Here is a 12,379-nt window from a genome sequence, read left to right on the forward strand (position 1 = left end):
TCTTCATATGGCCTAAGAAGGTCGAAACGTTGCTCTATACTTTAATTGAGGATTTAATACCCATACCAGCCGTCTTCAGAATATATTTTTACTTCAAGTGGGTTTATTGTCTCCATGAATGGTAATTTTCTTTATATCTGTGTCCAAGCCACAGATGGCCAACTTCTTTATACCTATAATTAAACCAGAAATGGTCAGCTTCTTTATACCTGTATCTAAACCAAAGATGGCCAGGTCATTTATGCTCGTGGGCCAATTTCTTACCTAGATTGTGGTCTGAGGAACGAAACTATACTACCGGTAAAGTACGTTCAAATACGTTTAAAGTCCAACTGTCTGCTATAGACCATCTGTGAAATATATAATTTTCAGTCAAAAGCTGGGTTGACATTTGAAAAATCAAACAAACTCCCAGAACTGTCATGGGACCAATTTGGTTGGTCAGACGGTTTCATTTCCTGTTTTCGTTTTGTCAATTTGGTAAAAATATGATGTAAGAAAATACATGGGCCGTATAAAATGCCTTCGCGGGCGGCCAGTTAGCCATCTATGATTTAAAAAACGTCACCAGATAATAAAATTTTAATAACTTATAAAAAAAATATGTCAGGGAAGAAATTATTTTCAAAAGAGTTAATTCTCAAATAGCACAGTGTTATGTATGTCTGCAGACTTACATCGCGTTGTACTTAACTTTAAAGAATTCAAAGAGTTGTCCACGAAACACAAAATTTATTCCTTTTAAATTCAGGAAAAAAAGCAAGAATTCCACGAAATGGAAATAAAGTTTATACATTGTATACAACCTTAAGAACACACCATACGTTCCTTTATTCTTGAAAACTTTTATTCAAACTACAATACACACGAATTTATTTTTATAAACCATTCTTTGCATTACACTGCAATATATAATAAGGAATAAACTATTGGTAAAATAGCATGATCCAGTAATAACCAAAATTTTAAGGGAATAACAAGTAATACAAATATTGGACTATTCCCAAAGTTACAAGAAAGCCTTATTGTTATTATTTTTACTATAAAGTTTGTTTCCTTAAAAAAAGGTAAATGATGACAACTTTATATTGAAATATTTCCAAAACAATTTTACTTTAAAGGCAACAAACAAACAACTGTTAGCTTAATTGAAACTATATCATAATACAAAATTATAATGCAAAAGTAACATAAAATAATGGTTATAAAATACAGGCTTGATAATATCAGATTACTCGGATAAAAACTAAAAGAGAATTCTTAATGTCTGGCACACTGCAAAGTGAATTTTATTTATTCGTCGACTAGATACAATTCATTATTCCTGTATCAGAGTGTCTACCTTAAGTGCTCGAAGTTCTTTCATTATGGTTGTCACGTCTTGTTCATTAGCTGGTCGAAGTGGAGGTCGCGGATTTCCAAAATCTAATGGTCCGATGTTGTTCATAACTGCTTTAATCATACTGATCAGAGGTCCTAATTTTAATACAAGATAATTTATAAATTTAGTTCAACTTTCAATTTACCCTAACTACACAAAACATATTTTTATAGCCAAAAATAATTATGTTCTTAAATCAGCGAGACAACCTGCATCAATGACATGAAATAAATTTGTATTAGAATGATGTTTCTAAGGTCTTGCTGGTGTCGTCGTTAGGTTTGAAATGGACATTTCATACAATACATTTAAGTAAAGAATCTCGTGTTTTGTCATTGCATTTATAACAATGTCATATGAGATATTTTGTTGTGTTTTAATGAAAATTATACAGAAAACAGTCTTTACACTCGAAATATATCTATATATATTATGTCAGCCAACGTTTCGCTAATGTGGCTTCTTCAGGGTTAGTATACACAACTATTAATATTAGAATAGTCGTTAATTTACAAAACTGTTTGTAACGTTCTATTTCTCGAGTTTGCTGTAATGCGCGTCTAACAGTATATAAATTACTACAATTGTTTCATTATTGTTTTAATATCACAGTATAGTTATAATACTAACTATACAGCTATACTAACATAGTACATGTATAAGTATTTTACAACTTATATATAGATATATATGGTTAGCTACAAAATACATTGACAGAAAATAGAAACTGTTAAAAAGCAATAATAAGCGGAAATGATGCAAAGGTAATAAGCATTGTTAAAAAAATTGTAAGACTAAACATCTTGAAAACAATGGTGTCAAGTATCATGTATTGTTTTTTAAATGGTTGTTTAGTTACATACAACATTCTTAGATTTTTTTCTCATGAATGAATATAGCTTCCATACATTTTCGCTCTTTTAAAATCTTTTGGTTGTTTATCAGATACAAACTTTAATTTTTTTTTTCTGTGTTTGGAAGTACCATTTAGATCACTGGGTCGTCATTTCGCATACTCTGGCAGGACAGAACGTATATCTAATAAATGTACATAATACAAATATTCATGAAGGCTATGTCGTATATGGACAACAAACTGCTAAGAACGTTAAGATGTCTGCAGTATAAAGGTAATTTTTTCTGAACTTTTGATCTTCCACAACCACTTCCTAGTTTGATATTTATGTTTCGATCATATCTGATAGAGAGAATATTTGCCAACATATTTTCAGCTAGGATTACCAATATTTTTCTCTATGAGTTAAGGAATAATGACAATGACCAGTAGTAGATTTTGTTTTGTTTTTTCTTACTTTAAAATCTCATAAGAGATATCTTGGTTTTGGTTTCGTAGTAACTTTCACCAGTTTTTCATAATGCTGATACGATCGCCTATATACAACTGATGTAATTTATAGCACTGGAACTCTTTACTTATATCACTGGGAAAACATTGCTTTAAATGCAGTAAAGAAACACGTGGCTCGTTATTTAAATATACCAGCATATAATACCCACGCTCCACTACGGGGTTCAAAGATACCCTCGTGATTTACAGACCCTTTAACGTACCAATCAATATCTTCTATTATTCTCAATTACTTTTTTATCTGGCATAAAAGAGGGGGTCCGTGACTTCCCAACCAACAGTAACCTAAGCAAGTGTAGTAAATTTGTCCCAACAGCTTGGAAATGAGTGGGTTGAGGTAAGAACACAGTTTCGAACATTGACCTCTAGTTTGGTTTGTTTTGAATTTTGCGCTAAACTACGTGAGGATTATGTGCGCTAGCCGTCATCACCACCAACCGCCAACTCTTGGCCTACTCTTTTACCAACGAATAGTGGGATTGACCGTCACATTATAACGCTCCCACGGCTGAAAGGGCCAGCATGTTTGGTGCGACGGGGATTCGAAACCGCGACCCTCGGATTAAAGGCCGAGTGCCTTAACCATCTGGCTATGCCGGGCCTTGACCTTTGGTATCCAAAAAGGGATCCAGGAACATAAAACCCGATGCTAAATTAGAGTTTGATACCACTTAAAACTAGCTCTTACACTCTCATTATGCTTGAATGACCTTTAGGGATGTTAGGTTGGCCATGCTAGCTTCAGGCCTGTGAGAAGAGTTAGCTGGACATAAATACAAAGCTACAAGCTGAATAAATATAGGATGTTATGTAACCTTAATTTTAAGCTTGATAACAACAATAGAAGGATGGTCGAAACATCCTTTTAATGAACAAAATATTTAATGCCAATAACGTGGTTAGTCATACAAAAACAGTTATAGAACGTTATAATTACAATATCTTGTTTTGTAAAACAGCCAACAAACAAGCCCAGAGAATACATAATGTGTTGTATTTGTTATAGCAAAGCCACATCAGGTTATCTGCTGAGTCCACCGAAGAGAATCGAACCCCTTATTTTAGCGTTGTAAATCCGTAGACTTACCGTTGTATCAGCGGGGAACAACACATAATGTAAAAAGACTATCAGTATCATTGTATGCCAATTATTTCCAATTAATCCCAAAATAAAATAACGTTCTTAAAATAAAAGGCAAATATCAAAGTTCCAACAAATTATTGTTCTTTAAAAACAAAGACACGGAATAAGTGACGTGTAACTTCATACATTTATTCAAAATATATAGCAATAGAAATAATTATATTGAAACAATGAATAAAACTGGTTATACAATGAAAATAGTTTCAGATGGTTCCCCTTCTAGCGCATGATAATAACGCGCACCAGAGTATAGTCACATCTTGATAGTTTATATGTGACTTGCTGTCATCTAACCAATCAGGCAGAGCCACGTGACCGCAATACACAAAAAGTAGAATCGCTCATTATTCTAACAGCAGTAGAGTATTCATTACATTCGTAATTTCCGGTACAATGGTGTAGAAATCACGTTATTGGTTATTGAAGGTTATTCTATGTCACGTGTTGAGGATGATAGGCTAGTAGGAAAGCACCCTAGGCAACACCAGCCAACAACACTTTTTTTTTTGCCAACAAGTAATGGGATTGTAAGGAGAAGCATATTCAACGAAACTCCGAACTGCATATTATAAGTTGAACGGACTAAGGCCCATCAGGCCATACCAAGCTGGCAGAGTATAGAAACTCTACAGGGAATACTTGAAAACAATGCTGTTGATAAATGGAATCGGTCAAGACCAAACGGCCAAGCTCTTCAAAAGCGATTTTAAGTAACAAGCAGTATGTTCACATGTGATGCACAAAATTCAGTATAGATCTGGTCAGTAGCTTAGACTTAAGCATAAATGTGAATGTTACCTCAAGAACACAAAACTACATATTAAAATGATGTGTTATTAAAAATCACTGCTCAGGAAGGAATTAAAAGAATGACTAGATAAGGCAACATTATACACACTACGCATTGATTTGCTGTCTCAGAATGGATGGGTAGAGAAGATGGCATCATAATTTCACGAACTGACACGAGAGAACGCATTTCTGAGGGAGAGGTGACATCATACTTAGTGTTACTCACCAGAGGACGTGTTGCTAGAGGAAGGGGATGACACCATAATTTGATAAGAGAGAGCCTGTTACTATAGGTGGATAGTGTCATCAGGCATATTGTGCTTGTTTTATTAGGAAAGTGTTTCTATAGGCAGATAGCATTACTATATTCCCAAAGGACTGCGTATAAATTTCAACTTGTCTCAACTTATTTTTATAGTTTTGATTTATATATTTAACTGACATATTTTAGAAAGGGAAGTGTTATTAGGTGGATTGTATTACTATGATTCTATAAACAGATAGTGTTATTAGACGGATGGTGTTATTAAGGTTAGTACTGCTTTGGCACGATATTTTTATAAACAGATAGTTCAAAAGGATGGCCTCCCGCTGGTACAGTGGTAAATCTTCGGATTTACAACACTAAAACCAGGGGTTCGATTCCCCACGGTAGACGTAGTAGATAGCCCAATGTGGCTTTACTATAAGAAAACACACACACGCACAATAGGATGGTGATCTCATCCTAGAGTATTCTTAATGTGCTTGAACATATGATCACATCTAAGTGTAGGTTTAATTAAATATAATAAAATTTTAAAGTAAAACCCATTATTTTAACTAAACTATTATAGCACTGTTATATATCTTAGTTCTTATCACAAATACAATCTAAATTTATGAATTAATTGAAGAGGGCAAGTACTATAATCAATAATTTAACTTTATGTACTTTTACAATAATTTGTCCTGAAAGATTTTATCACACATAAAGTATCACTTTTATAAATACTGAATACAACTGGTAACACAGCAGATCATGTTAAGTATAGATACAGTACACATTTAACGTTCCGATTATAGTTTTCACTGTATTTAATCTGAATGACGCGCGTTTTGCACCTCCTGGTGTGTTGCATGGAAAATATTTATTGTTAACATTTAATTACCCAGAAAAGGATGCTTATTTAAACCTCTAAATCAGTGATTCCCAAAGTGCGCGTACCTCTGTTGATAGACGAGATAATTTTATGTGATACGTGGACGACTTTATTTTAATATTTACTTTAATGTGTATTAGAACAAAAAAATTCTAAGAAATAAAAATAACGCTGTTATTATATTAGTTGCCGACAATTAAACATTGGCTATTATTCAGAACTAAAAGAAAAAAGAGAATCGTCTTATTGATGTAGCAGAACCTCATCTTCGTCTAAAGCAGCATCAAACTGAACATTTCTTTACTACTGACTGATAGTAAGGTTTCGTTCTTGTCATTGAAGGACTTATTTTCAGAAATGCATTTTTAAACTGATTATATTTATTATTACGTGTAGAAAGAATTCCGAAATTATTTTTACTTTATTATAAAAATATCATTTTGAGAGGTTTGTTTGAAATTAAACACAAAACTATGCAATGGGCTATCTGTACATTGCCCACCACGGATATCGAAACCCGGTTTCTAGTGGCGTAAGTCTGCTGTACCATTGGGGGGTACCATTCTGAGAGGAGAAAAATAATATCTTGAAATAAATAGTATGGTAAGTGGTAACGGTTTTCCATTTACCCCACTTTTATGAAATTTTCTTTCAAAATGAATTTATTTAAGTAAAAAAGTGGGTCGATTTAAAGAAAATATATTAGTAAAACGTAAATAATAGTATGGATGGTACACAGACATGGCAAAATTCGTGAAGGTGATACCCGAATGATTGAAGTTTGGAAAGCACTGCTCTAAATAATATACAATAATTTCCTCTTTCGCTTCACTTGCGTTATTCCACTAAGGTTTGAAGGATCTACATAAATATAATGTTTAACTTTTTACTTTTCTGTAGATATTTTTACAAATATTTGTCTTGAGCTTATCTCTTGCTGATTGAAACTTTATGCAAATAGGATCGATGGGTAATATTATTACCATTTCGAAAAAAGAGACGTTTTTACAGGCTGTTTGTTCTTTCAATCTATTACTGATGCATCCTGACTAATAACAAATTAAAAAAGTTTATCCTTATGGAAAACTAAGTGACGTATTCACTTAAGACTGAAATAAGTAATGCTTCAATTTGTATAAAAACTTTCAATACTTCTTTGTATCTACACTAACAATAAACTTATTAGTTCAACAAATAGCAAATACCTGACAAATGAACAGTATATAACTGAGAAAAAAGTTGACAATCACTCTTATCGGGAACTTTAATTATAAACTACTTGGTTATTCTCAGTGGAGTTTTACAACTTTTTCATATGTTCAACGATCCCAAGTGCAGAGTATCATTTATATAAACACTAGCATACAACCCATCAAAGATGACGGAGCAAGTAATACGTAATACCACTCCCACTCTCTAGTATACCCTAACCTCACATTTCATATCTAACTGAAGTAAATAATTTTTTGCAAAATCAAGTTTGACCAACAAAGAGGCAGAAAAGTGTGGTCAAGGCAGTAAAACACTGGTAAATATATTTGTGAGCCAATCAAAATTAAGATCATTCACGAAATGAATTCCTGGCATATTTATAAAATAACTACTGGTACAAATCAATTAGGTTAGCAACCTCTAATATATCAGAAAGCCGGTGTGCTTTGGTAACACGATTATGAATCCAACTAACTTACAGTTTATCATTACAATAACAATGTAAAATTAAACTTTGCAAACATACTGAAACATTTATTAAGAAAACTTAAAGGTACACTGATATATTATTTCTGTGAACATCTTAGTGTACAAAATACTAATTAACTTTCATATAACTTTTGTACATTATGTACGTATTACTAACTGTTCATTTCAGTTCGTTTGTTTGTTTTGTTTTTGGAATTTCGCACAAAGCTACTCGAGGGCTATCTGTGCTAGCCGTCCCTAATTTAGCAGTGTAAGACTAGAGGGAAGGCAGCTAGTCATCACCACCCACCGCCAACTCTTGGGCTACTCTTTTACCAACGAATAGTGGGATTGACCGTCACATTATACACCCCCACGGCTGGAAGGGCGAGCATGTTTAGCGCGACGGGGGCGCGAACCCGCGACCCTCGGATTACGAGTCGCACGCCTTACGCGCTAGGCCATGCCGGGCCTTCATTTCAGTTCAGTATGAAGATTTTTAATATAGTTTATAAACGAAAAAGTCTATGTATGATACTCGTAGCTCACTGAGTTAATCGCAAGTTACAAATAGAGGCATTGTTAAGCACTGGCACATAGGGTCTATGCCCCAATTCTGTTTATAACGCCTCCACGGCTGAAAGGGCGAGCATGTTTGGCGCGACGGGGATGCGAACCCGCGACCCTCAGATTACGAGTCGCACGCCTTAACACGCTTGGCCATGCCGGGCCGCTTTAAGTTAAAAGTATGAAAAAGTTCAAACTGATTTTCATTAAATTTTTCACGCCATTTATACAAATATGCACAAATCAATCTGAATTACTTTCACTCAATGAACAATAAATATGCTGAAACGTAAACTCGTTTTGAAAAGTGTAAATGAAAGCAGCTGTGGACACATTTGTAACAAAGTAACTTGGAAAATATCTAGTTTCTGATAAATATGTGTGTGTGTTGACTTCCTATTTCATTTTTATTTTAAGGTTACTACTCGTAATCTGAGGATCGCGGGTTCGAATATCTGTCACACCAAACATACTCGCCCTTTCAGCCGTGGGGGCGATATAATGTACGGTCAATCCCACTATTCGTTGGTAAAAGAGTAGCCCAAGATTTGACGGTAGGGAATGATGACTAGCTGCCTTCCCTCTAGTCTTACACTGCAAAACTAGGAACAGCTAGCACAAATAGCCCTTATGTAGCTTTACGTGAAATTCAGAACAAACAAAAACAAACCTTTGTAATAAGATGTATTTGCAAATATATTCAACTCTAAATCAAAAGAGTGAACCCAAATATAGAGAAAATGTGGTGAAAGAACATGCTGAAGGGAAAAAAAGTTTGTTGGAGCACGACTTACACTCATTGCTTGGTCTGCACATGTCCAGGTATGCATAATATTAAGGCTATATGACTTGTATCGAAACTAGAAAGTCAAACAACAGCAAATCATTTTGTTGAATTGTGAAAATACATGACATTTGAAAAATAAATCTTAATCACATACTACTAAGCTTACTGTTTTAATGAAAATAGTGTACTGTTCTGTTTAAAGCAAGCAGCCTCTTGTGGCACAGCAAAAATGTGAAGGCTGATAATGATAAAAAAACAACGAATTCCTATACCCTTGGTGGTCACAACATAAATAGTCTATTGTATAGCTTTCTGTTTAACACAGACTCATAACGCATCTTGTTTAACGCAAATAAAAATTATAAAACATTACAAAACTTACTGATTTTTATTTCTCATTTGCTATAACAAAAGTTTTGTACTAATAATAAACTTACCAATTAGCTGCAGTTACGAATTTATGTTACTCCTGTATAACCTGTGCATTTCCTTAATTATTTCCAATTGTATATATTTAAAAAATAACAGTATTTTTTAAACAGTGATTTTCATAAAAGTTATTTGATAGCATTTCATTTTTTTCTAACTCATATATTTTTTTACCAAATACTGTTGATGTTATTGTTTCTTTATTCTTTCTTTGATAATTAGCATTACATGCAAGTTTAAATTACTTAAAATTATTGCTTATGTAGAATGTGATTATTTAGACACCCATGACGTGCATATTTCCTATTATTTTCGTAAATACTGAAACAAAGACTTTTCTAAAAAAGCAACAACCTAGCTTGTGAAACTTGATATCCTAATCTATATAAATATAATAGTACTTTATGTCCATTTGCAGGGGCGAAGACTTTTTACACCCAATGGGGGGGATGATTTTTGCAACCACTTATGTGGACTGTCCAATTTGCAAATTGGTAATCTCTGATTACGTGAACCTGAAAGCTGTAAACATGCAGTCACAGAGTAATCTTATGGCCACGATACTTGCATGTATACTTAGGCCTACTGACTGATACGATGTTACGAACTATAACTTAGATCGAAAAGCTTAGAAGCACGCCTATATTAAAGACGTACATTTCGGCTACTGAAAAAGCCTACATCTAGGCCTAATTATGTAATTCGAATGGTAAGAACACGAGAATCACAAGAACAAACACACAATGTGTAGGCCTGTGATGCAATAAAACAATTCAACAGACCAAACTGTAGGGGGGTGATTGTATGCACCATACCCACCACCTGAAATGAAGGGGAGATTATACCTCCATCCCCCCTAGGACCTACGCCCCTGTCCATTTGACTGCTTTGCAAAGTGTGGATGAATCTTCATCAAATATTAATATGGAGGGTCAATGGATCCATGGGGAGATACATACAAATTTTAGTTTTCCAGTTTAAGTTTTACAATTTTTATTATAATTTTTCTATCACTACCTCACTTCCTTCTGATGGATCTTCACCAAATTTTGTATGGAGGTTCACTTGGTCTGTGGAAAGATATAAACAAATTTCAAGTATTACATTTTGTGTTTTGTGGTTTTTATGGGCATTTTTGTGTATTTTACCACTACTTCGTCCCTTGTTGATGGATCTTCAATAAATTTGGCATAAAAGTTTGTTGGGTGTGCCCTGAAATACATGCAAACTTGAGGTTTCACATTTTGTGGTTCGCATTTTTTATGAGCATTTTTACTTTTTTTTCGTTATAATTATACATAAAGGAAGTAACTTTTCATGTCCTAAGATAACCTGCCCCAAACAGTGGCAGAGTGGTATATTTATGGACTCATGCTTCCAGAAATCTGATTTCGATACCCGTGTTCGGCAGATCACAGATATTCCATTGTGCAGATTTGAACTTAATTTCAAACAGTTAATCAATTAACCTAAGATAACCTTTCATTGATCACAAATTTACATAGTTTTCATCCAGGGAACTGATACACCAGCTAGTTTTTAATAATTTTAAAACTGTGTGTGTGAAATAACAATGAACTCTAACCCATTGTACATGACTCTTACCTTGTTTTAGTACCACTTCAACCGCTTTAAGTATCCGACCCTATGGGAAAAAAAAGACAGTTTCACAAACTACTTACTTGAATGACTTGAAATATGTAATACAGGATGAAAACAATTTTTTTTATTGAATAGTTAACAAGTTCTATTTTCTTATAACTAAAATTAAAACACAAGTAAAACTGGAAAGATATTTTTCCAAAACATATGTTACATATTTAAAGTGCAGTTTATCCAGCTTTTCCTAGTTTTTCTCTGAAAAAAATTATTTCTGTTATTTACGTTTTATGTCATGAAATTCTCCCACAAAGAAATAATTAAAATAGTGTAAAATAATATTAATAAAAACGGAATAAGGAAGAAAAAAACACAAAAACCACTTTTTAATCACCAAACATTATAAGAAACAGTACATGACCATTTGCTGTGTTATCTGTCTGAAATAAAATGTTTAATTTCGCTTATTTACAAAGAATTACTTGCATTCTCAAGACGGTCCGTTAACCTGAAAATGACCGACGAAGTGTGAAAACATTGTTCCGTACTTTATTTTTATTAAAATTCTAATACCCATGCCAGCCGTCTTGAGAATACATTTTTACTTCAAGTAGGTTTCTCGTCATTACAGGCCCGGCATGGCCAGGTGGTTAAGGCACTCGACTCGTTATCCAACGGTCGTGAGTTCAAATCCGCGTAACACCAAACATGCTCTCTCTTTCAGCCGTGGAAGCGTTATAATGTGGCGGTCAATCCCACTATTCGTTGGTTAAAGTGTAGCTCGTGAGTTGGCGGTGGGCGGTGATGACTAGCTGCCTTCCCTCTAGTCTTACATTGTTAAATTAGGGACGGCTAGCGCATATGTCCCTCGTGTAGCTTTGCGCGAAACTTAAACCAAACTAGTGCAGATATCTCTGGAGTAGCTTTGCGCGAAATTCAAAACAAACTAACCAAACTAGTAATTACAAAAAAAAAATTACTTAATGATTGGCCTAGCATGGCCAGGTGGTCAGGGCGCTCGACTCGTGATCTGAGGATCGCAGGTACGAATCCCAATCACACCAAACATGCCCGCCCTTTCAGTCATGGGGGCATTATAAGTGATAGTCAATTCCATTATTCGTTGGTAAAAGAGAATCCCAAGAGTTGGCGGTGAGTGGTAAAAATTAGCTGCCTTCCCTCTAGTCTCCCATTGCTCAATTGGAGATGGATAGCGCAGATAGCCCTCGTGTAGCTTTGCGCGAAATTCATAAAAAAATAGCTGATGATCACAGAAACATTTGATTCTTACAAGCTTAGTCTGTTTGTATCAATCGCACAAACCTTACTCTATTCGTACAATGTAGTTTTGAACTGAGAGGCTAGAAAGAAGGCTGGCCCAAAGTGCTGAGAGGGAATATTTTTGTTTATTTTTTTCTTTTCTGATACCGTATCGTGAATCTTGTCTGGCATAGTTACTACTGAAACACACCAGCCTCATTCATGAAAG

At 34.4% G+C, this 12,379-nt stretch overlaps 1 protein-coding gene across 3 annotated transcripts in view; it reads right to left on the reverse strand.

Moving 5' to 3' along the window:
* Positions 1 to 829: 829 nt before the first annotated feature.
* Positions 830 to 12,379, reverse strand: part of LOC143255653 (N-acetylneuraminate lyase-like) — a 58,218-nt gene continuing 46,668 nt past the window's right edge. For all 3 annotated transcript variants that reach the window (XM_076511649.1, XM_076511650.1, XM_076511651.1), the window contains 2 exons: positions 10,897 to 10,936; positions 830 to 1,476 (listed from right to left, as the gene is read on the reverse strand). In XM_076511649.1, coding sequence (XP_076367764.1) covers positions 1,319 to 1,476; positions 10,897 to 10,936 — 198 coding nt within the window. In that variant the 3' untranslated portion in view covers positions 830 to 1,318. The remainder of the gene's footprint in view (positions 1,477 to 10,896; positions 10,937 to 12,379) is intronic.

This window comes from Tachypleus tridentatus, chromosome 7, assembly GCF_004210375.1.
Source record: "Tachypleus tridentatus isolate NWPU-2018 chromosome 7, ASM421037v1, whole genome shotgun sequence".
NCBI classification, from domain to species: Eukaryota; Metazoa; Arthropoda; class Merostomata; order Xiphosura; family Limulidae; genus Tachypleus; species Tachypleus tridentatus.